Source organism: Mobula birostris, chromosome X (genome assembly GCF_030028105.1).
Source record: "Mobula birostris isolate sMobBir1 chromosome X, sMobBir1.hap1, whole genome shotgun sequence".
Taxonomy (NCBI): domain Eukaryota; kingdom Metazoa; phylum Chordata; class Chondrichthyes; order Myliobatiformes; family Myliobatidae; genus Mobula; species Mobula birostris.
The window spans coordinates 11,308,473-11,334,319 of NC_092402.1; the positions used below are offsets into that span (position 1 = coordinate 11,308,473).

Here is a 25,847-nt window from a genome sequence, read left to right on the forward strand (position 1 = left end):
GACCGATACAGTTTGGCACCAGCAGCATGGCAGGAGTTGCCAGTCAGCGTTGAACTCAACGTAAGACTGCCTTAGGGTTTTTCCCTCTGGATTTACTCCTGAAGCCTTCCCCATAAGTGGATGTAACCACAAGGCAGCGGAAGTTTGAGATCAGTTTTCCTTCTCCTAAGTGAGCTGCCGACACGGCTGACGAGCCCCGCCTGCCCAAAGCGACTGGTTTTAAGGTGCCTTTGCCCCTTCTCCTGTCAGTAGAAACAGTTCCGCCGGGTCTAGTAGCCAAGCCGCACGTGAATGCCAGGAGCTGGGTTTGGCTGTCAGAGGCTGTTTGAGTCATACACCATTGGGAGCATTTAATAGGTAGTGGGAGCTTGTCCTCATTACCACCCCGTCTAGAACAACCTTAAGGAACCAACAGATTGTGTGTGACTCTATTTTGCCCACTTGGGTGACTCTTGGGTCCCACGCCACCAGGTTCAGGAGCAGTAGTTGCCCTACAACCATCGTGCTCCTGGGCTGGTGTGGATGGCTTCACTCAAGCCACAGGCTGGGGACTCTGCAGTTCATGGTCTCAGTATTATTTGTTTTTTTTTATTGTTTCAATGATTTATCCTCTTTTGCACATTGAACGTTGGTTATGTGTGCGTTCTTTTTCATGGATTCTATTGTATATTGGAGAGTCTACGACCAGAGGGCACAGCCTCAGAATACATGGACATCCCTTTAGAACAGAGATGAGGAGGAATTTCTTTAGCCAGGAGTTGGAGAATCTGTGGAACTTGTTGCCACAGACGGCTGTGGAGGCCAAGTCATTGGGTATATTTAAAGCGGAGGTTGATAGGTTCTTGATTAGTCAGGGCATCAAAGATTACGGGAAGAAGGCAGGAGAATGGGGTTCAGGGAGATAATAAGTCAGCCATGATGGAATGGTGGAGCAGACTCGATGGGCTGAATAGCCTAATTCTGCTACTATGTCTTATGGTATTTCTTTGTTTTCCTGCGGGTGCCTGAAAGAAAATGAATCTCAAGATGGAATATGGGAAACATACTTTGATAATAAATGTACTTTTTTTTTGTTTAGGCCAAGTATAAGGAGAGAGGAACAGTGATGGCTGAAGACCAGCTGGCCCAGGTCAGTGCCCATTGCTTCGGGCTGCTTTGCCTTCTTATTATCACTTTAGTTTCTGATGTTGGCTCTTTAGTTGCTGAGGAACACACACAAAGTGCTAGGGGGAGCTCAGCAAGTCGGGTAGCGTCGATGGAAAGGTCAACGTTTCAGGCCGAGACACTTCACCACGAGGTTTCTCCAACACATTGTGTGTGTTTCTCAAGATTTCCAGCATCTGCAGCGTCCCTTGTGCTCTTCTTCAACTTTCTGCATCTCTCTGGATGGAGATACCAGTGGATGGCTATCCAATCACTTCGAAGTTTGTCTTGCATTTTGCAGATGTCGAAACAGCTGGAAATGTTCAAGACACATCTGGAAGAATTTGCCAGCAAACACAAGCAGGAGATACGGAAAAGCTCACAGTTCCGAGTTCAGTTTCAAGACATGTGTGCTACGATCGGAGTGGACCCCCTTGCATGTAAGCCTGGTCTCCCTTTACCCTCCCACATCCCACGACCTTTGTGGACGTGGGATAGTGTAGATAGAGCTTTACTCTCTTCCTAACCCATACATACTTGAAATCAAGATTCTGTAGATGCTGTAAATCCAGAGTCTGTGTGTCTCGCACTCTCTCCCACTCTCACAATCAATGCTGGAGAAGCAGTGTCTGTGGAAGGGAGAGTTCCCTGCCCTGGAGAAATGGCAGACTGCAGATGGAAATCTCGAACAACACACAAAGGAGCTCGTCGTGGATTTCCTCCAGCACTCTGTGTGTTGCTACATGTGTATTTAATATTTCAGTAATATTTAAGTAATCTTGCAAAAATGTATTGGTTGATTAAGCAGTCTAGTTTGTTTAAATAATTCACTGCAGGTTATAGCTAAAAATATATGAATTGCATACGTCGTGACATTATCCCATGATATGTGTGCGCCTCGCTTAAAGTAAAACACGAAGTTAGACCTGCAGTTTGGATTCCCATGTCTTCCTTTGAATTGCTTTAGTGTTTTGAAGTTACAAATCATAACACTACATACTCGTCCTGAAGGTGTTTGATGGGAGAGGGGAGAGTGCCCAAGGGGCTTTACTGTGCCTAATCCGTGCTGTCATTGCCCTGGCCGCATTAGATGGTACAGTGAAGAGGGAACGTTACCCTGGATCTGACCCATTTTGTACCTGTTCTGGGAGTGTCTGATAAGACAGTGTGTAAGGAGAAACTGATAGCATTCTGTTCCCTCATACATTTGTCTTTGCAGTTGAACAAGAAAGCACTCCAAAATTGCATTATAAGATCTTTAAAATCTGTTTTTTAAAAAAGAGGTGGTATGGTAGTGTAGCAGTTAGCCTGGGCTCAATTACTGCTGTTGCCTGTAAGGAGTTTGCACGTTCTCCCCATGACCGCGGGGGTTTCCTCCGAGTGCCGTGGTTTCCTCCCAGCCTAAAGACGTACCCGTTAGTAAGCTGTGTGCACGCTATGTTAGCACTAGCAGCATAGTGACACTTGCGGGCTGTCCACAGCACAACTTGGACTGTGTCGGTTGTTGACGCAAACAACGCATTTCATTGTATGTTTCAATATACAATGACAAATGTAGCCAATTAAATATCTGTGTAGGTCTAGGAGGGAACCGTCAACTGATGAGATGTTCAGTGATTGTACATCAGCCTTTCTGGTAGTACGAGCAGCTCTCAGATACCAGTGTACTCCATCAGATCAGCTGATTATGGCAGCGAGATATTTAGCCCTCGAGATCAGTATCGTTGAATTGCGCGGAGCCAGGGAGTGGCTCCTTTGGAGCTCAGTAGATAGCGGTTTGAGTAGGCCTCAGAATCTGGTTCAATATCACTGACATCTGTCATGAAATTTATTGTTTTGTGGCAACAGTACAGTGTATTACATTAAAAAAACTAAATTACAATTAAAATGTGTGTGAATGTACTGTGTATGCACACTGTTATGGTGCTGTATTTAAAAATGAATCAAAGCATCAGTTACAGTATTGAGTATCTCTCCCTCTTTTCAGCTGGAAAAGGATTCTGGTCGGAGATGCTGGGTGTTGGAGACTTTTACTACGAGTTGGGGGTGCAGATTATTGAAGTGTGTCTGGCTCTGAAACACAGAAATGGAGGTACTTCACTTTGAGTATTTTTGCATGTGTCTTCGTGCCTTGTTCATGGTTGGAACTCTAAAGTCACTTTCCAGACTAAAGTGAAGAACTAAAGTGCGTGGGAGGTTTTTGTTTTTAGGGATCAGCCTTTTTCACCCTACACGCTTTATTAGGTACGCCTGTACTCCTTGTTAATGCAAATGTCTAATGTGGCAGCAACTCAATGCATTAAAAGCATGCAGACGTTGTCAAGAGGTTCAGTTGTTGTTCAGACCAAACATCAGAATGCGAAGGGAATGTGATCAAAGTGACTTTGACTATGGAGTGATTGTTGGTGCCAGATCAGTTGGTTTGAGTATCTCAGACACTGCTGACCTCCTGCAATTTTCACACACAGTAGTTTCTTGAGTTTACAGAGAATGGTGTGAAAAACAAAAAAAAAATCCAGTGAGTGGCAGCTCTATGGGTGAAAATGCCTTTAATGAGAGAGGTCAGAGTGGTTCAAGCTGACAGTAACTCAGATAAGTGCTGGAGCGTTTGGAAAGAATCAAGTTGGATAAGTCACCAGGACCAGACGAGATGTACCCCAGGCTACTGTGGGAAGCGAGGGAGGAGATTGCTGAGCCTCTGGCAATGATCTTTGCATCATCAATGAGGACGGGAGAGGTTCCGGAGGATTGGAGGGTGGCAGATGTGGTTCCCTTATTCAAAAAAGGGAGTAGAGTCAAATATCGCTGTGATGATTGTACGTTCTAATACCAATTGTTTGGCGACAATGAAGTATAAAGTATAAAAGAGATGTCCCAGGAAATTATAGCCCAGTGAGTCTTACTTCAGTGGTTGGTAAGTTGATGGAGAACATCCTGAGAGGCAGGATTTATGAACATTTAGAGAGGCGTAATATGATTAGGAATAGTCAGCATGGCTTTGTCAAAGGCAGGTCATGCCTTATGAGCCTGATTAAATTTTTTGAAGATGTGACTAAACACACTGATGAAGGTACAGCCATAGATGCAGTGTATATGGATTTTATCAAGGCATTTGATAGGGTACCCCATGCAAGGTGTATTGAGAAAGTAAGGAGGCATGGGATCCAAGGGGACATTGCTTTGTAGATCCAGAACTAGCTTGCCCACAGAAGGCAAAAAGTGGTTGTAGACGGGTCATATTCTGCATGGAGGCCGGTGACCAGTGGTGTGCTTCAGGGATATGTCTGGGACCCCTACTCTTCATGATTTTTATAAATGACCTGGATGAGGAAGTGGAGGGATGGGTTAGTAAATTTGCTGATGACACAAAGGTTGGGTGTGTTGTGGATAGTGTGGAGGGCTGTCAGAGGTTACAATGGGACATCGATAGGATGCAAAACTGGGCTGAGAAGTGGCAGATGGATTTCAACCCAGATAAGTGTGAGGTGGTTCATTCTGGTAGGTCAAATATGATGTCAGAATATAGTATTAATGGTAAGACTCTTGGCAGTGTGGAGGGTCAGAGGGATCTTGGGATCCGAGTCCATAGGACAGTCAAAGCAGCTGCACAGGTTGACTCTGTGGTTAAGAAGGCATACGGTGTATTGGCCTTCATCAATCATGGGATTGAGTTTAAGAGCCGAGAGGTAATGTTGCAGCTATATAGGACCCTGGTCAGACCCCACTTGGAGTACTGTGCTCAGTTCTGGTCACCTCACTACAGGAAGGACGTGAAAACCATAGAAAGGGTGCAGAAGGGATTTACAAGGATGTTGCCTGGACTGGGGAGCATGCCTTATGAGAAATCAGTGAACTCGGCCTTTTCTCCGCGGAGCGACGGAGGATGAGAGGTGACCTGATAGAGGTGTACAAGGTAATGAGAGGCATTGATCGTGTGGATAGTCAGAGGCTTTTTCCCAGGGCTGAAATGGCTAGCACGAGAGGACATAGTTTTAAGGTGCTTGTAAGTAGGTACAGAGGGGAATCAGGGGTAAGTTTTTTACGCAGAGAGTGGTGAGTGTGTAGAGTGGGCTGCCGGCGAGGTTGGTGGAGGTGGAAACGACGGGGTCCTTTAAGAGTCTCCTGGATGGCTACATGGAGCTTAGAAAAATAGAGGGCTATGGGTAAAGTCTAGGTAGTTCTAAGATAGGGAGATGTTTGGCACAGCTTGATGGGCCGAAGGGCCTGTATTGTGCCGTATGTCTTCTATGTTTTCTATGTTTCTAACCACGCATTACAACAGTGGTGTGCAGAAGAGCATCTCTAAATGCACCACACATCAAACCTTAAAGTGGATGGACTACAGCAGCAGAAGACCACAAACGTACACTCAGTGACCACTTAGGTACAGGAGGTATCTAATAAAGTGTACACTTGCATGTATTAGGAATTTGCTGTAGTGTGTTGGTCAGGGTATAACATGCAAGAAAAAATAACATTCACTAGTTATAAAGAATTCTATGAAGAATAAATTTTCAGGTTAAGGCAGCGATATGGAATAAAATATGCATCACTACATAAATACCAGCATTAATTTACAATGAAAACAGCATTGTAAAAAGTGGTTTGAAGTGTTTTCAGTGCAGTGACTGGGGTATAGATGTGGAGGTGGGGTGGGCTTAACCAGGAATTTGTGTGAGGAGATGGTCGTTGTGGTCTCTTCCTTGCGTGGTTGATGACACTTGCGTTTGAAAGCTGCCTGAAGAGGTACAACTAGAGAAGGAAATCAGACTGTTCAGAGAGTGGGGAATGACGTTCTGGGGACCCTCTCTGCCTCACTTGCAACAGTAACAGGCTTTTATATAAAGCCTTAGTTTGCAAAGTGTTCCAAGTGATGTTTCAGGCAATGGACAGCAGTGTAGCATAAATGGACGCCATGGTTGTGTAGCAGTTAGTGCAACGCTTTACAGGGGCAGCGATCACCAGTGACCGTGGTTCTGTCTGTGAGGAGTTCATACATTCTCTCCAAGCATTTTAATTCTGATTTCCATTTCCGTTCCAACATGTCAGTCCCCTTGTGCTAAGTTGAGGCCACCCTCAGGGTGGAGGAGAAACGCCTTATATTCCGTCTGGGTAGCCTCCAACCTTGATGGCATGAATATCGGTTTCTCCTTCCAGTAAATAAATTTTCACCTCTCCCACCTTTATACCTCTCTTCTCCTGCCTATCACTTCCCCCCAGGTCCCCTCCTTCCCTTTCTCCCACTCTTCTATCCTATCAGATTCCTTCCTCTCCAGCCCTTGACCTTTTCCATCCACCTGGTTCACCTAACACCTTCCAGCTAACCTCCTTCCCCTTACCCCCACCTTTTTATTCTGGCATGCTTCCCCCTTCACTGTACGTTTTAAGCTTTCAATGTACATGTGACAAACAAAGCTAAACTCTGATCTCTGGAGACAAACTGTCAACCGACATCTTTCATAGACTCGTTAGATTCTGGACTAGTTCCTGAGGATTGGAGAGTGGCTAATGTAACCCCACTTTTTAAAAAAGGAGAGAGAAACTGGGGAATTATAGACCGGTTAGCCTAACGTCGGTGGTGGGGAAACTGCTGGAGTCAGTTATCAAAGATGTGATAACAGCACATTTGGAAAGCGGTGAAATGATCGGACAAAGTCAGCATGGATTTGTGAAAGGAAAATCATGTCTGACGAATGTCATAGAATTTTTTGAGGATGTAACTAGTAGAGTGGATAGGGGAGAACCAGTGGATGTGGTATATTTGGATTTTCAAAAGGCTTTTGACAAGGTCCCATACAGGAGATTAGTGTGCAAACTTAAAGCACACGGTATTGGGGGTAAGGTATTGATGTGGATAGAGAATTGGTTAGCAGACAGGAAGCAAAGAGTGGGAATAAACGGGACCTTTTCAGAATGGCAGGCGGTGACTAGTGGGGTACCACAAGGCTCAGTGCTGGGACCCCAGTTGTTTACAATATATATTAATGACTTGGATGAGGGAATTAAATGCAGCATCTCCAAGTTTGCGGATGACACGAAGCTGGGTGGCAGTGTTAGCTGTGAGGCGGATGCTAAGAGGATGCAGAGTGACTTGGATAGGTTGGGTGAGTGGGCAAATTCATGGCAGATGCAATTTAATGTGGATAAATGTGAAGTTATCCACTTTGGTGGCAAAAATAGGAAAACAGATTATTATCTGAATGGTGGCCGATTAGGAAAAGGGGAGGTGCAACGAGACCTGGGTGTCATTATACACCAGTCATTGAAAGTGGGCATGCAGGTACAGCAGGCGGTGAAAAAGGCGAATGGTATGCTGGCATTTATAGTGAGAGGATTTGAGTACAGGAGCAGGGAGGTACTACTGCAGTTGTACAAGGCCTTGGTGAGACCACACCTGGAGTATTGTGTGCAGTTTTGGTCCCCTAATCTGAGGAAAGACATCCTTGCCATAGAGGGAGTACAAAGAAGGTTCACCAGATTGATTCCTGGGATGGCAGGACTTTCATATGAAGAAAGACTGGATGAACTGGGCTTGTGCTCGTTGGAATTTAGAAGATTGATGGGGGATCTGATTGAAACATATAAAATCCTAAAGGGATTGGACAGGCTAGATGCAGGAAGATTGTTCCCGATGTTGGGGAAGTCCAGAACGAGGGGTCACAGTTTGAGGATAAAGGGGAAGCCTTTTAGGACCGAGATTAGGAAAAACTTCTTCACACAGAGAGTGGTGAATCTGTGGAATTCTCTGCCACAGGAAACAGTTGAGGCCAGTTCATTGGCTATATTTAAGAGGGAGTTAGATATGGCCCTTGTGGCTACGGGGATCAGGGGGTATGGAGGGAAGGCTGGGGCGGGGTTCTGAGTTGGATGATCAGCCATGATCATAATAAATGGCGGTGCAGGCTGGAAGGGCCGAATGGCCTACTCCTGCACCTATTTTCTATGTTTCTATAAACCTACAGATTCCCATAGTTATCTTGACGATACCTCTTGTCACCCTATATTCCCTTCTCTGAGCCTCTTCACCTCTGCCGCATCTGTTATTAGGACACAGCTTCCCATTCCAGGACATCAGAGATGGGTTTCCTTCTCTCTACTATTGATGCTACCCTCCTCTATTTCCCATACACCCCATCTTCCCACTGCCATAATAGTGATAGAGTCCCTCTTGTCCTTACCTACCACCCCATCAGCCTCCGCATCCAACACATCGTCCTCCGCAACTTCTATCATCTCCAAAGGGCTCCTATCATTAAACTTATCTTTACCTCCCCCTACTCTCCACTTTCTGCAGGGATCGCTCCCTCCACGATTCCCTTGTCCATTCATCCCTCTCCACTAATCTCCCTCCAGGCACTTAACACAGCCTATGTACTACACCAGCCCATTCACCTCCTCCCTCACCTCCATTCAGAGCACCAAATAGTCCTTCCAGGTGAGGCAACACTTCACCTGTGAATCTGCTGGGTTCACCTATTGTGTGTGATGTTCCTGATGCAGCCTCCTCTACATTAGTGAGACCTGTCGTAAATTGGGGGATCATTTCATTGAGCACCTCTGCACCATCCACCACAAGCAGGACTTCCTGGTGGCCAAACATTTGATTTCCATTCCCGTTCTGACGTGTCGATCCATGGCCTCCTCTCCTGCCAAGATGAGGCCACCCTCAGGGTCGAGGAGCAACATCTCATATTCCGTCTGGGTCGCCTCCAACCTGATGGCATCAATATCAATTTCTCCTTCCGTTGAATAAAAATTCTCCACCCCCCCTTCCCCACACTGACCTTTTACTACTTCTCACCTGCCTATTACTCTTCCCCACCCCCTGTGATCCCTCCTCCTTCCCTTCCTCCTATGGTCCACTCTCCTCTCCGATCAGATTCCTTCTTCTCCAGCCCTTTATCTTTCCCACCAACCTGGCCTTACCTGTCACCTTCCAGCTAGCCTCCTCCCTGTCCCCCCACCTTTTCATTCTGGCACCTTCTCCCTTCCTTCTCAGTCCTGATGAAGGGTCTCAGCCCGAAACATCGACTGTTTATTCTTTTCCGTAGATGCTACCTGACCTGCTGTGTTCTTCCAGTGTTTTGTGTGCATTTCTTTAATCTGTAACTTTATTTTTTCCTTTACAACTAGAGGAGATGAAAAACAGGCATTTCAGAGAGTGGGGAATCGGATTCTCCTGGCCTTACTTGCAATAGGAAAAGGCTTTTATGTAAAGCCTTAGTTTGCAAAACGTTTTTCAAGTAATGTTAAGAATATATTAGAGCAGCTTGCAAGGCATTGGGGCTAAGTCTGGGATTCCCAGGCAATAAAGAGTGCCAAAAGACTGGATATTCGGTAGAGCAGGGCTGGAATTACAGCATGGTCTGCTGCTTCAGGCACTGACTCCAAGGACCCAGTGAGGAGAGGGTGCGTCCTGGGACTTCAGCTACGGAAACACAACTTACTCCAAAACCATGTCTCCCAGGGCATCGCTGAAGACATTACACATTTTCCCTGTGGGCTTAGTTTACTCTGACTTCCCAAAGGCGTACAGGCTGGTGGGTGAATTGGCTGACAGGAAAGTGGGCAGAATCAGAATCAGGTTTATTATCACTGACGTATGATGTCAAATTTGTTGTTTTGTGGCAGCAGTACAAAGTTCAAAGTAAATATATTATCAAAGTACATGTATGTCACCACGTACAACCCTGACATTCATTTTCCTGCGGGCATTCACAGTCAATAGAAAGACACAATAGGATCAATGAAAAACCGCACACGACAGAGACAAACAACCAACATGCAAAAGACAACAAACTATAAATACAAAAGAAAAGAAGAAATATGTAAAAATATAATAAATAAGCAACAAATATCGAGAATACAAGTTGTAGAGTCCTTGAAAGTGAGTCCATTGGTTGTGGAATCAATTCAGAGTTGAGTTGAGTGAAGTTATCCCCTCTGGTTCAAGAGCCTGATGGTTGAGGGGTAATATCTTCCTGAACTTGTTGAGGTGGGACCTGAGGCTCCTGTAACTTCCTGATGGCAGCACCGAGAAGAGAAGCATGAAGTAGATACAGGGGACCTTGATGATGGATGCTGCTTTCCTTGTAGATGTGCTCAGTGTTGGGGAGGGCTTTGCCTGTGAAAGACTGGGCCATATCCGCTACTTTTTCTAACCTTTTTTGTTCAAGAGCATTGGTGTTTCAATACCAAACTGTGATACAACCCATCAATACACTCTCTACGGTGTATCTATAGAAGTTTGTCAAAGTTTTAGATGACAGGCTGTATCTATGCAAGCTTCTAAGCAAGTAGGATCTATGCACCTCCAAGTAGAGGCACTGACGAGCCTTCTTGGTAATGGTACTTTCATGCTGAACCCACGACAGATCCTGTGAAATGACAACACCGATGAATTTTCTTGCAAGCATTCAGTAAATAAAAGAACCAACAAAAAAACAAGCAAAATAATAATAAATAATTAAGCAATATGTGGGAACAGTTCAGTGATGAGGCAAGTGAAGTTGAGTGAAGTTTCCCCTTTGCTTCAAGTTGGTTGAGGGGTAATGACTGTTCCTGAACCTGGTCCTGAAGAATGTGTAAGGGGCCAGAACAGAATGTAGAGATCCCAGAGGGAGAAAGGGACGGTGGTTGTGGGGTGAGATGGAGGAGATTGTGTACAATAGTCAGTCTGAGGTAGTGGTATTGCTCAACTAGGGAGTAATAGATGAAGTGGTTGAAGCAGGTTCAATGTTGGTGTTTAAAGTTAATTTGGATAGCTATATGGACAGGAAAGGAATGGAGGGTTATGGGCTGAGTGCAGGTCGGTGGGACTAGGTGAGAGTAGCGTTCGGCATGGACTGGAAGGGCCGAGATGGCCTGTTTCCGTGCTGTAGTTGTTATATGGTTATAATGGGACCTGTGCAGGACTTATTCCAGTTTTTGTTGTATCCCTGGCCAGGTCTGATCACACTGGATGAACTGCATCAGCGCGTGCTGAAAGGAAGAGGCAAGTTTGCTCAAGACGTCAGTCAGTGAGTACAGCGGGAATCATTGTGCTGGGCTGTTGGATTGATGAGTAACACCTATACCTGCCCTCACCTATACCTGCCAATAACCAAGTCTGTCTGGACTTGGGCGGAGATGAGGAGGAACTGCTTTTCCCAGAGGGTGGTGAATCTGTGAAATTCTCTGCCCAATGAAGCAGTGGAGGCTACCTCAGTAAATATATTTAAGACAAGGGTGGATAGATTTTTGCAGAGCAGGGGAATTAAGGGTTGCGGGGAAAAGGCAGGTAGGTGGAGATGAGTCCATGGCTAGATCAGCCATGATCTTATTGAGTGGCAGAGCAGGCTCAACGGGCCAGATGGCCGACTCCTGCTCCTAGCTCTTATGTTCAGAGCTGTGAGGGAGGTCACCTGGCCCATTGGTTACCTTTGTGTATTCATTCATCACCGAGTGTTTGCCAACTCATCGAGTGTTCATCATGGATTAACTTCGCAGGGCCTTACAGGCAGAGTGTTGTAGTGATTGTACAGAGGGATTGACTGAGCAGATGAGTTGTATGGGACCATAGTTCTGGTAGACCTCAGAATCAGTTTTATCATCACTGACACAAATTTGTTTTGCGGCAGCAGTATATTGCAGTTCCTAAAAATTACTCTAAGCTACAAGAAGAAAATATAAATTTGATAAATAAATATTGCAAAAAGAACAAAATAGTGAGGTAATGTTTGTAGGTTCATGGACCTTCCAGCAACCTAATAGTGCAGAGGAGGAAGCTGCTTGTAAAGTGTTGAGTGTGTGCCTTTAGGCTCCTGTATCACCTCCAGAGGTGGCACTGAGAAGAGGGTGTATTCTTCCTGGTGAGGATCATTCATGATGGACGCTACCTTCTTGAGGCATCGCTTTCAAAGATGTCCTCAACAGTGTGGGACCTCAGGCTGCTGTACCTCATTCCTGATGGTAGTAGGGTGAAGAGACCATGGCCTGGGTGGAGGGGGTGCCTGATGATGATGAACCTTGGGAGACTGAATGGTCTCCTTCTCCTCAACATGTGCACAGTGCCCGATCTGTTTCTTTGTCCATCTGTCTTCTCTTCCACCCTCCAGCTGGTGATGTGAAACTGATAATTGCTTTACATTTTCCCACTTTAAATTCCTTGGCATAATCATTTCAGAGGATCTGTCATGGGTCCAGCATATAACTGCCATTACAAAGAAGGCCTCTACTTTCTTAGAAGTTTGACAAACTTCTATAGATGCACGGTAGGGAGTATGTTGACTAGTTGCATCACAGCTTTGTATGGGAACACTAATTCCCTTGATGCGGAAAGACTACAAAAAGTAGTGGATACGGTCCAGTCCATTACAGGTAAAGCCCCCCCACTGAACTGAAAAAGCGTGTGCGAGCAAGGAGGCCTACAAACCTGACTCAATTACACCAGTTCTGTCTGGAGGAATGGAACAAAATTCCAGCAACTTATTTTGAGAAGCTTGTGGAAGGCTACCCAAAATGTTTGACCCAAGTTAAACAATTTAAAGGCAATGCTACCAAATACTAACAAAGTGTCTGTAAGCTTCTGACCCACTGGGAAAGTGATCAAAAAAATAAAAGCTGAAATAAATCATTCTCTCTACTATTATTCTGACATTTCACATTCTTAAAATAGTGATCCTAACTGACCTAAGACAGACAACACACGTTGAAGTTGCTGGTGAACGCAGCAGGCCAGGCAGCATCTCTAGGAAGAGGTACAGTCGACGTTTCGGGCCGACTTTGTATCAGTGATGATAAAACTGATTCTGAGATCTACCAGAACTATGGTCCATACAACTTATCTGCTCAGTCAATCCCTCTGTACAATCACTACAACACTCTGCCTGTAAGGCCCTGCGAAGTTAATCCATGATGAACTCTCGATGAGTTGGCAAACACTTGGTGATGAATGAATACACAAAGGTAACCGATGGGCCAAGTGACCTCTGAACATAAGAAATAGGAGCAGGAGTCAACTATCCGGCCCATTGACCAGCAACTTTGATGTGTGTTGCTTGAATTTCCAGCATCTGCAGAACTTCTCGTGTTTGCGTGACCTAAGACAGGGAATGTTTTAACCATATAACAATTACAGCACGGAAACAGGCCATCTCGGCCCTTCTAGTCCGTGCCAAACTCCTACTCTCACCTAGTCCCACCGACCTGCACTCGGTCCATAATCCTCCATTCCTTTCCTGTCCATATAGCTATCCAATTTAACTTTAAACGACAACATTGAACCTGCCTCAACCACTTCTGCTGGAAGCTCGTTCCACACAGCTACCACTCTCTGAGTAAAGAAGTTCCCCCTCACGTTACCCCTAAACTTTTGTCCTCTAATTCTCAACTCATGTCCTCTTGTTTGAATCTCCCCCACTCTCAATGGAAAAAGCCTATCCACGTCAACTCTATCAATCCCCCTCATAATTTTAAACACCTCTATCAAGTCCCCCCTCAACCTTCTACGCTCCAAAGAATAAAGACCTAACTTGTTCAACCTTTCTCTGTAATTTAGGAGATGAAACCCAGGCAACATCTTAGCAAACCTCCTCTATACTCTCTCAATTTTATTGACATCTTTCCTGTAATTCGGTGACCAGAACTGTACACAATACTCCAGATTTGGCCTCACCAATGCCTTGTACAATTTCAACATTACATCCCAACTCCTGTTCTCAATGCTTTGATTAATAAAAGCCAGCATACCAAAAGCTTTCTTCACCACCCTATCCACATGAGATTCCACCTTCAGGGAACTATGCACCATTATTCCTAGATCCCTCTGTTCTACTGCATTCTTCAATGCCCTACCATTTACCATGTATGTCCTATTTTGATTAGTCCTACCAAAATGTAGCACCTCACATTTTTCAGCATTAAACTCCATCTGCCATCTTTCAGCCCACTCTCCTAACTGGCCTAAATCTCTCTGCAAGCTTTGAAAACCTACTTCATTATCCACAACACCACCTATCTGAGTATCATCTGCATACTTACTCATCCAATTTACCACCCCATCATCCAGATCACTAATGTATATGACAAACAACACTGGACCCAGTACAGATCCCTGAGACACACCACTACACACCGACCTCCAATCTGACACACAGTTTTCCACCACTACTCTCTGGCGTCTCCCATCCAGCCACTGCTGAATCCATTTTACTACTTTGATATTAATGCCTAACGATTGAACCTTCCTTAACTAACCTTCCGTGTGGAACCTTGTCAAAGGCCTTACTGAAGTCCATATAGACAACATCCATCGCTTTACCCTCGTCAACTTTCCTAGTAACCTCTTCAAAAAATTCAATAAGATTTGTCAAACATGACCTTCCACACACAAATCCATGTTGACTGTTCCTAATCAGACCATGTCTATCCAGATAATTATATATACCATCTCTAAGAATACTCTCCATCAATTTACCCACCACTGACGTCAAACTCACAGGCCGATAATTGCCAGGTTTACTCTTAGAACCCTTTTTAAACAATGGAACAACATGAGCAATACGCCAATCCTCTGGCACCATCCCCGTTTCTAATGACATTTGAAATATTTCTGTCAGAGCCCCTGCTATTTCCACACTAACTTCCCTTGAGGTCCCAGGGAATATCTTGGCCAGACCCGGAGACTTATCCACATTTATATTCCTTAAAAGTGTCAGTACTTCCTCTTCTTTAATCATCATACTTTCCATAACTACCCTTCTTGTTTCCTTTACCTTATACAATTCAATATCCTTCTCCTTAGTGAATACCGAAGAAAAGAAATTGTTCAAAATCTCCTCCATCTCTTTTGGCTCCGCACATAGCCAACCAATCTGATTCTCTAAGGGACCAATTTTATCCCTCACTATCCTTTTGCTATTAACATAACAGTAGAAACCCTTTGGATTTATTTTCACCTTACTTGCTAAAACTGCCTCATATCTTTTAGCTTTTCTAATTTCTTTCTTAAGATTCTTTTTACATTCTTTATATTCCTCGAGCACCTCATTAACTCCAAGCTGCCTATATTTATTGTAAATCCCTCTCTTTTTCTGAACCAAGTTTCCTATATCTCTTGAAAACCAAGGCTCTCTCAAACTTTTAACCTTTCCTTTCAACCTAACAGAAACATAAAGATTCTGTACCCTCAAAATTTCACCTTTAAATGACCTCCATTTCTCTATTACATCCTTCCCATAAAACAAATTGTCCCAATCCACTCCTTCTAAATCCTTTTGCATCTCCTCAAAGTTAGCCTTTCTCCAGTCAAAAATCTGAATCCTAGGTCCAGTCCTATCCTTCTCCATAATTATATTGAAGCTAATAGCATTGTGATCACTGGACTCGAAGTGCTCCCCAACACATACCTCCATCACCTGCCCTATCTCATTCCCTAACTGGAGATCCAACACTGCCCCTTCTGTAGTTGGTACCTCTATGTATTGCTGCAAACAACTATCTTGCACACATTTTACAAACTCCAAACCATCCAGCCCTTTTGCAGAATGGGCTTTCCAGTCTGTGTGTGGAAAATTAAAACCTCCCACAATCACAACCTTGTGCTTACTAGAAATATCTGCTATCTCCTTACAAATTTGCTCCTCCAGTTCTCGGTCCCCATTAGGTGGTCTATAATACACCCCTATAAGCGTCACAATGCCTTTCCTATTCCTCAATTCCACCCAAATAGCCTCCCTGGACGAGTCCACTAATCTATCCTGCCAGAGCACCGCTGTTAAATAATCTCTGACAAGCAATGCAACACCTCCCCCTCTTGCCCCTCCTATTCTATCACACCTGAAGCAACGAGATCCTGGAATATTTAGTTGCCAATCACACCCCTCCTGCAACCACGTTTCACTAATAGCTACAACATCATACTTCCAGGTATCAATCTATTGTCTAAACTCATCCACCTTTCTTACAATGCTCCTAGCATTAAAATAGATGCATTTAAGAAACTCTTCACCTCCTACTCTCTGTTTATCCTTAATGGAGCAAGCAACTTTGTTATCTTTTTCTTCCTTGTCCCCTACATCTTTGGTCTGAGTGCTCCTGATCTCTGTCCCCTGCCTATCCTTCCTCACACACTGTCTACTAGCTTTCTCTATTTGTGAACTAATCTCCTCTCTCCTAGTCTCTTTAATTTGCTTCCCACCCCTCAACCATTCTGGCTTAAAGTCACCTCAGTAGCCCTCGCAAATCTCCCCACCAGGATATTGGTCCCCCTAGGATTCAAGTGTAACCCGTCCTTTTTGTACAGGTCACGCCTGCGCCAAAAGAGGTCCCAATGATCCAAAAACTTGAATCCCTGCCCCCTGCTCCAATCCCTCAGCCACGCATTTATCCTCCACCTCATCGCATTCCTACTCTCACTGTCGCGTGGCACAGGCAGTAATCCCGAGATTACTACCTTTGCGGTCCTTTTTCTCAACTCCCTGCCTAGCTCCCTATATTCTCCTTTCAGGACCTCATCCCTTTTCCTACCTATGTCATTGGTACCTATATGTACCACGACCTCTGGCTCCTCACCCTCCCACTTCAGGATATCTTGGACACGATCAGAAATATCCCGGACCCTGGCACCAGGGAGGCAAACTACCATCCGGGTCTCTGGACTGCGTCCACAGAATTGCCTATCTGACCCCCTTACTATTGAGTCCCCTATCACAACTGCCCTCCTCTTCCTTGCCCTACCCTTCTGAGCTACAGGGCCGGACTCTGTGCCAGAGGCACGGCCACTGTCGCTTCCCCCGGGTAAGTTGTCCCCCCCAACAGTACTCAAACAGGAGTACCTGTTGTTAAGGGGCACAGCCACCGGGGTACTCCCTATTACCTGACTCTTCCCCTTCCCCCTCCTAACCGTGACCCACTTGTTTGCCTCCCGTGACCCTGGTGTGACCACCTGCCTGTAACTCCTCTCTATCAACTCCTCACTCTCCCTGACCAGACGAAGGTCATCGAGCTGCAGCTCCAGTTCCCTAACACGGTCCCTTACGAGCTGCATCTTGGCGCACCTGGCACAGATGTGGACGTACGGGAGGCTTGGAGATTTCCTGGGATTAAATGTCAGGAATTGTGAAAAACTGAGTTTAAATGTATTAGGCTAAGGTGTATGCAAACTTCTGACTTCAAGTGTATGTACTTTGATAAAAAGTTTACTTTGAACTTTGAACTTATTCCTTAGCATTCAGCTACCTTATTTTCTCCTGACTTTCTTATCCAGGGACGATCTCATCCGAGCCATAAAGAAGCTGAAATCGTTGGGCAGTGGCTTTACCATTATCCCAGTGGGAGGCAGGTACCTGGTGCAGTCTGTCCCTGCAGAACTCAACATGGATCACACAGTGGTGCTGCAGATCGCAGAGGTAGGTGCCCTGCTTTCCCAAGGCCATGCTGTTATACACAGCATGGATAACCTAACAGAGTCAGGCATCCCAGGACATCCTGAAGAAGGGTCTTGGCCCAAAACATCAACTATTTATTCCTCTCCATAGATGCTACCAGGCCTGCTGAGTTTCTCCAGCATTTGGTGTGTATGTTTTCCAGGATCTTTGTCAGAATACGACACTGAGCCGAGCCTAATTGAGGAGCGGGAGACATTAGGGTTTTAAGGGCTGTAGGATTGGCTGGTAATTATGACGTATTTGCAATGGGGCTTGTGTACGAGGATGTGTCTGTGTGTGTGTGTGTGAGAGAGAGAGAGAGAGAGACCGACCCTTAAAGCTTCCACAGCTTCCAGTAAGATGGCAGCATGTTCAATTGCAGTGACCAAAGGTGTTACCGTCTTTTTAAAAAAAATTTTTGCAATTGCAAGACCATGCTAGATATTAAGAAGTTGCTCGTTGGCGGGGAAACTGAAGGGGCTGGACTCGGTGCAGACCGTGCTGCTGCCTGTGTCAGAGAGACGTCGGAGGAGGTGTGCAGCCGCACAGCAAGTGATTGTCTTAGTCACTTTCCTTGTCGTCGCGAGACCCTGCTGGACAACATTCCCGTGGAATGCTGCAAGTCGGGTTCACTGACTTATCGCGAGACGGCAGGGCGGGCTGTGAGAACCAGGAGAGAGGGGTCAGAGTTGGTGTACGCCACCAGAGGTGGTGCGTGTGCTGCGGCATCCACGCTGGACTCACTGCTGCCCCTCAGTGTTCGCTCAGCGGAAGACAAGCTGTATCGTGTTTGACTGCAGACTGCTGCAACGTTCATGGACTCAGGGACGTGGACTATATATTTTCGTGTGTGACTGTATTTTACTGATATCTTATATGTGTTTGTTTTCTTATATGTGCCTTGTGCGGTGTGTGACTGTTGGTGCTGTGTTTTGCCCCTTGACCCCAGAGTAACACTGTTTCGTTTGGCTATATTCATGTATGGTTGAATGACAATTAAACCTGAACTTGAACTCAGACCCTTCAGTCAATTCAATGCATCATATCTGTGAACAACAAGCTTTTTTCCATAGACGTCAACACTAATTGCTTCAGTGGGTAGCACACTTGATCGTGGATTAGACGGTGGTAATTTGAAGCCCCACAGAAAAGATTGCTATGTTAAAGAGGACAAGGGGAAATTTACTCAGTGCCAAGCAGTATAAATCTTTCAAATCATCAGGGAATGTTGTCTGGCTGCCAAAGTATCTCCACAAACTGATTAACAGACACAAAGTGCTGGAGGAACTCAGTAGGTCAGGCAACATCAATGGAGAGAAAGAAACAGTCGAGGTTTTGGGCCGAGGCCCTTCATCAGGACTGGAAAGAAAGGGGGAAGAGGGCAGAATAAAAAGGTGGGAGGGAGGGGAAGGAGTAGAAGCTGGCGGGTGATAGGTGAGGGGGCAGAGAAGTGGGTAAATGGGTTATGGGGGATGAAGTGAGAAGCTGGAAGGTGATAGGTGGAAAAAGTAAAGGGCTGAAGAAGGAGGAATCTGATAGGAGAGGAGAGTGGACCATGGGAGGAAGGGAACCAGATGGTGGTGACAGGCAGATGAGGTTAAAGGTGGAGCCAGAGTGGGGAATGGAAAAAGAGGGAGGGGTGTGGGGGAGACATCACCAGAAGTTCGAGAAATCAATGCTCATGCCATCAGGTTGGAGGCTACCCAGATATATTCTATCTGAAGTGTTGCTCCTCCAACCTGAGAGTGGTCTCATTATCGCAGTAGAGGAGGCCATGGACTGACATGTCAGAATAGGAATGGGGATTAGAATTAAAAATGTTGGTCACCAGGAAATCCTGCTTGTTGCGGATAGAGGGAAGGTGCTCAGCAGGTCTCACAGATGTATCGGGAGCACCGGATACAAGACAACCATGACAGCCTCGTAGTGACGTGTTGCCTCACCTGCATCCTCCATAATGAAGCCAGTTGCAAAACAGCACTTTGATTCATCAACACACATCAAAGTTGCTGGTGAACGCAGCAGGCCAGGCAGCATCTGTAGGAAGAGGTGCAGTCGACGTTTCAGGCCGAGACCCTTCGTCAGGACTAACTGAAGGAAGAGTGAGTAAGGGATTTTCTTCCTTCAGTTAGTCCTGACGAAGGGTCTCGGCCTGAAACGTCGACTGCACCTCTTCCTACAGATGCTGCCTGGCCTGCTGCGTTCACCAGCAACTTTGATGTGTGTTGCTTGAAATTCCAGCATCTGCAGAATTCCTCGTGTTTGACTTTGATTCATCTCCTGCAATCTTCTTTTCCTTCATGAATTCCCCACATTTCCTGTGTAATCAACCCTTAGTTTAATTCTTTTACATATTTATAGAGTTCTAACTTTATGTTTGTACATGGTTTACATGTTATCCCTGCAAGCAACCTAAGTGTCACAGCTGCCCATTCACCGCCTCCCTCAGGGCCCCCAAACAGTCACTGTTAAACATCCCCCCAGAATTAGCTGCTGTATTTTTCTGACAAGCTCTGATTATTTAGAACAGTACCACGTGGGAGCAGGCAATTCAGCCCCTAGTGTCCTGACTGTGACGCCAATTTAAACGGCACATTTGCCCATATAGAGTTATAAAAAGTACGGCACAGAAACAGGCCCATTGTGCCGGGCCATTTAAACTGCCTACTCCCATCGACCTGCACCCGGACCACAGCCTCCATACCCCTCCCATCCATGTACCCATCCAAACTTCTCTGAAACATTGGAATTGAAATTACATCCACCACTTGTACCAGCAGCTTGTTCCACTCTCTCACCACCCTCTGAGTGAAGAAGTTCCCCCTCATGCTCCCCTTAAACTTCTCACCTTTCACCCTTAACCCTCTGGGTGTAGTCCCACACACTCTCAGTGGAAAAAGCCTGCTTGCATTTACCTTATCTCTACCCCTCATAATCTTGTACACCTCTATCGAATCTCCTCTCAGTCTCTCAGTCTTCTACGCTCTACGGAATCAGTCTTTCCTTACAACTCAGGTCCTCCAGACCCAGCGACATCCTTGTAAATTTTCTCTGCACTCTTTCAACCGTATTTACATCTTCCCTGTAGGTAGGTGACCAAAACTGCACACAGTACTCCAAATTATGCCGCACCAGTGTCTTAAACAACTTCAACATAACATCCCATCTGTGATTTATATCCTTCCATTTTCTAAACGTCTCTTACACCTTGTTATCGTACCTGCCAGCTCCATCTTCCTCAGCAGCACATTCCAGGCACCCAACAGCTCTCTGTTTAAACGAAGAAAACTGTAAATCTTTAAACTTTCCCCCTCACCTTAAAGCTCTGGAAGAAACATAGAAAACCTACAGCACAATACAGGCCCTTCAGCCCACAAAGCTATGCCAAACACATCCTTACCTTAGAACTACCTAGGCTTACCCATAGCCCTCTATTTTTCTAAGCTCCATGTAGCCATCCAGGAGTCTCTTAAAAGACCCTATTGTTTCTGCCGCCGCCAGCAGCCCATTCCACGCATGGTAGTTGACATTTCCACCCTGGTTCTGCCTACATGATGTCCAAGTTTCCCATTTTCCTCCCATTCGTATGCTTATCTAAACATCTTAAAAGCCTCTCATGTATCTGCCTCTATCACCATACCAGGCACCCACAGCTCACTGTATATCAAAAAATCGTCCCGCTTGCATCTCCTTTGAAATTAACTCCCGGCACCTTAAATGCAAGCCCTCTGGTATTAGATATTTTAACCCTGATTGAACTATCTAAGCATCTCATAATCTTAAAAACCTCTATCAGATCTCCTCTCAGCCTCCGCCACTCCAGAGGAAGCAACTCAAGTTTATCCATCCTCTTGTGATAGCACACGCCCTCCAAACCAGGCAGCATCCTGGTAAATCTCTTCTGCACCCTCTCCAAAGCTTCAACATCCTTCCGATAGTGGGAACACAGAACTGCATGCACTACTCCTGATGTGGCCTAACCAGAGTTTGAACTTGGGTTGTCCCACTCTGTATTCCGCTGAGACCATCATTAACAGAGCCACTCCACCATCTTCTTCTGTTCTTCTGTTTGTCCTCACTGTTCTGTCCCCTTGTTCTGGTTCCAGTCTCTCATCCTGTAGCTGTGTCCCTCTTTATCAGAATCACGATTATTATCACCGACTGAAATCATGTGAAATTCGTTGTTTTGCAGCAGCAGTGTAAAGACATAAACAAAAAGTTACCATAAATTACAAATATAGTGCCTAAAGAGTGAGGTAGCGTTCATGGGTTCAATGTCCATTCAGAAATCAGATGGCAAGAGAGTAAAAAGCTGTTCCTAAAACGTTGAGTGTGTGTCTTCAGGCTCCTGTACCACCAGCTGGATGGTGGTAATGGATAGAGGGCATGTTCTGGTTGGTAAGGGTCCTTAATGATAAGTAGACTTTCTTGAGGCAGTGCCTCTTGAAGATATTCTCAGTGGTGGCGAGGGTTGTACCTGTGAGGGAGCTGAGTCGACATTGGAGGCTCCATTCCAGTCAGAGTGCTCTCCACCACACATCTGTGGAAGCTTGCAAGCTATCAGATCATGCTTATATATTTCTATTTATGCTCTCAGTTCACCTGCCTTGTTTCAAATGCTTCATGTAAGTAGATGTTGATTTATTCAGGGGCACGATCTGACTCATCCCCACCTTGTCTTGCAGAGGAACGGATACGTAACTGTCAGTGAAATCAAATCCAGCCTGAAGTGGGAGACAGAACGTGCCAACCAGGTGTTGGTAGGTATTTATGCTGTCTGGATTGCCTTTAACCCCCATTCATGAGGTCAGAGCAGTCTGCTGTTTCATCTTCTAGACATTGACTGACTGTTTTGGGAAATAAGATTGAAAGGGTTCAGAGAAAATTTACAAGGATGTTGCTGGGACTGGAGGACCCGAGTTATAGGGGAAGATTGAATAGGTTAGAATTTTATCCCCTAGAACGTAGGGGAAATTTGATAGAGATGAGGTATGTAGATAGGGTTGGGTGGTGGGGTAGAGAGACGTCGCTACCAAAGGAGGTGTAAGGCACTCCTTCCCTTTGCTAGCCTGCAGGTCACCCTTAGCACCTGTTTAGTCACCCCCCCTCCCCCAGAAGAAGGCAATGGCAAACCACTTCTGTAGAAAAAATTTGCCAAGAGCAATTACGGTCATAGACCATGATTTCCCACGTCAATACGACACGACACATAATGAATGATCAAATGGGGTAAATGCAAGCAGGCTTTTTCCACTGAGATTGGATGAGAGTACAACTAGAGGCCAAGGGTTAAGGGTGAAAGGTGAAATGTTTAAGGGGAACATGAGGGGAAACTTCATTCAGAGAGTGATGAGAATGTGGAACGAGCTGCCAACGCAAGTGGTAGACGTGATTTCAATTTCAACAATCGAGAGAGATTTGGATAAGGACATGGATGGGAGAGGTGTGAAGGGCTTATGGTCCAGGTGCAGGTCGATGGGACTAGGCAGTTTAATTGGTTTGCAACGGACTGGATGGGCCAAAGGACCTGTTTCTGTGCTGTAGTTTTCTATGGCTTTTTGACCGAACAAGAGGCAAAACCAGAGGGCAGAGAGTGAAAGGAGGTCCTTCGTTCAAGAAAGGGAGTAGGGATAATTCTGGGAATTATAGACCAGTGAGCCTTACTTCAGTGGTGGGCAAGTTATTAGAAAAGATTCTTAGAGACAGGATTTCAGAGTTCAAAGTATATTTATTATCAAAGTATGTATACATTATACAGCCTTGAGATTTGTTTTCAAACAGGCAGCCACGAAACAAAGAACCCCAAAGAATGAATGAATATATGGCTAACTCTCAAAGTGCGGAGAATAAAAACCACATCATGCCCTTTTAAAAAAAAATAAAAGAATAAAATAACAAAATAATGCCTAAAAAAGACTGCCGAACACCCAATGTACACTGAAAAATAAAAATCACGCAAACAATAACCGTAAGCAAACTGTTTCTGGACTGAAGTCCGCAAGAGTCTGATAGTTCAGTGCAGAGCCGAGCAAACGCCGTGGAGCAGCAATCTGAACTGGCCCTATCGGGACAATTCACATTGACCAGTTCACCTACCGGTGGTACGTCTCTGGACTGTGGGGGGAAAGCCGACCACCCGGAGGAAACCCAGGCAGTCATGGGGAGAATGTACAAGCTCCTGACAGACGGCGTTCTGAGATCCCTGCTCTTTATGAATGACTTGGATGAGGAAGTGGAAGGGTGGGTTACTAAGTTTGCAGATGACATAAAAGTTTATTGCAGTTCTGTATTTTGTAGCTTGTCATAGGTTATAATAGGACATGATGGACGTAGAGCCGGGCTGAGCGTTGACAGATGGAGTTCAACGCAGAAAAGTGAGAAGTGATTCATTTTGGAAGGTCAAATTTGAAGGCAGAATACAGGGTTAATAACAGGGTTCTTGGGAGTGTGGAGGAACAGAGGGATATTGGGCTTTGCGTCCATAGATCCCTCAAAGTTGCCGCAAGTTGATAGGGTGGTTAAGAAGGTGTTTGAGGTATTGGCCTTCATTAGTTGAGGGATTGAGTTCAAGAGCGCAAGGTGATGTTTCAGCTTTGTAAAACTCTGGTTAGATCACACTGAGAATAATGTGTTCAGTTATAAAGGCATCCGTTAATTTTGCGAGACCATGGATCTGCGCTTGGAAAGTCTTCACTCTCCAGGGCGCAGGCCTGGGCAAGGTTGTATGGAAGACCAGCAGTTGCCCATGCTGCAAGTCTCCCCTCTCCACTACACCGATGTTGTCCAAGGGAAACATAGAAACATAGAAAATAGGTGCAGGAGTAGGCCATTCAGCCCTTCGAGCCTGCACCGCCATTTATTATGATCATGGCTGATCATCCAACTCAGAACCCCGCCCCAGCCTTCCCTCCATACCCCCTGATCCCTTTAGCCATAAGGGCCATATCTAACTCCCTCTTAAATATAGCCAATGAACTGGCCTCAACTGTTTCCTGTGGCAGAGAATTCCACAGATTCACCACTCTCTGTTTGAAGTAGTTTTTCCTAATCTCGGTCCTAAAAGGCTTCCCCTCTATCCTCAAACTGTGGCCCCTCGTTCTGGACTTCCCCAACATCGGGAACAATCTTCCTGCATCTAGCCTGTCCAATCCCTTTAGGATCTTATATGTTTCAATCAGATCCCCCCTCAATCTTCTAAATTCCAACGAGCACAAGCCCAGTTCATCCAGTCTTTCATCATATGAAAGTCCTGCCGTCCCAGGAATCAATCTGGTGAACCTTCTTTGTACTCCCTCTATGGCAAGGATGTCTTTCCTCAGATTAGGGGACCAAAACTGCACACAATACTCCAGGTGTGGTCTCACCAAGGCCTTGTACAACTGCAGTAGTACCTCCCTGCTCCTGTACTCAAATCCTCTCGCTATAAATGCCAGCATACCAGTCGCCTTTTTCACCGCCTGCTGTACCTGCATGCCCACTTTCAATGACTGGTGTATAATGACACCCAGGTCTCGTTGCACCTCCCCTTTTCCTAATCGGCCACCATTCAGATAATAATCTGTTTTCCTGTTTTTGCTGCCAAAGTGGATAACCTCACATTTATCCACATTAAATTGCATCTGCCATGAATTTGCCCACTCACCCAACCTATCCAAGTCACCCTGCATCCTCTTAGCATCCTCCTCACAGCCAACACCACCACCCAGCTTCGTGTCATCCGCAAACTTGGAGATGCTGCATTTAATTCCCTCATCCAAGTCATTAATATATATTGTAAACAACTGGGGTCCCAGCACTGAGCCTTGCGGTACCCCACTAGTCACCGCCTGCCATTCTGAAAAGGTCCCGTTTATTCCCACTCTTTGCTTCCTGTCTGCTAACCAACTCTCCACCCACACCAATACCTTACCCCCAATACCGTGTGCTTTAAGTTTGCACACTAATCTCCTGTGTGGGACCTTGTCAAAAGCCTTTTGAAAATCCAAATATACCACATCCACTGGTTCTCCCCTATCCACTCTACTAGTTACATCCTCAAAAAATTCTATGAGATTCGTCAGACATGATTTTCCTTTCACAAATCCATGCTGACTTTGTCCGATCATTTCACCGCTTTCCAAATGTGCTGTTATCACATTCTTGATAACTGACTCCAGCAGTTTCCCCACCACCGACGTTAGGCTAACCGGTCTATAATTCCCCGGTTTCTCTCTCCCTTCTTTTTTAAAAAGTGGAGTTACATTAGCCACTGTCCAATCCTCAGGAACTAGTCCAGAATCTAACGAGTTTTGAAAAATT

General features: G+C 45.4%; 1 protein-coding gene across 1 annotated transcript in view; it reads left to right on the forward strand.

Moving 5' to 3' along the window:
• The first annotated feature begins 1,071 nt into the window (after positions 1-1,071).
• Positions 1,072-25,847, forward strand: part of snf8 (SNF8 subunit of ESCRT-II) — a 28,401-nt gene continuing 3,625 nt past the window's right edge. Inside the window, exons 1-6 of the mRNA XM_072249330.1 lie at positions 1,072-1,129; positions 1,445-1,583; positions 3,131-3,235; positions 11,090-11,162; positions 17,390-17,531; positions 22,235-22,309. Of these exons, the coding sequence (XP_072105431.1) occupies positions 1,106-1,129; positions 1,445-1,583; positions 3,131-3,235; positions 11,090-11,162; positions 17,390-17,531; positions 22,235-22,309 (558 nt within the window). The 5' untranslated portion in view covers positions 1,072-1,105. The remainder of the gene's footprint in view (positions 1,130-1,444; positions 1,584-3,130; positions 3,236-11,089; positions 11,163-17,389; positions 17,532-22,234; positions 22,310-25,847) is intronic.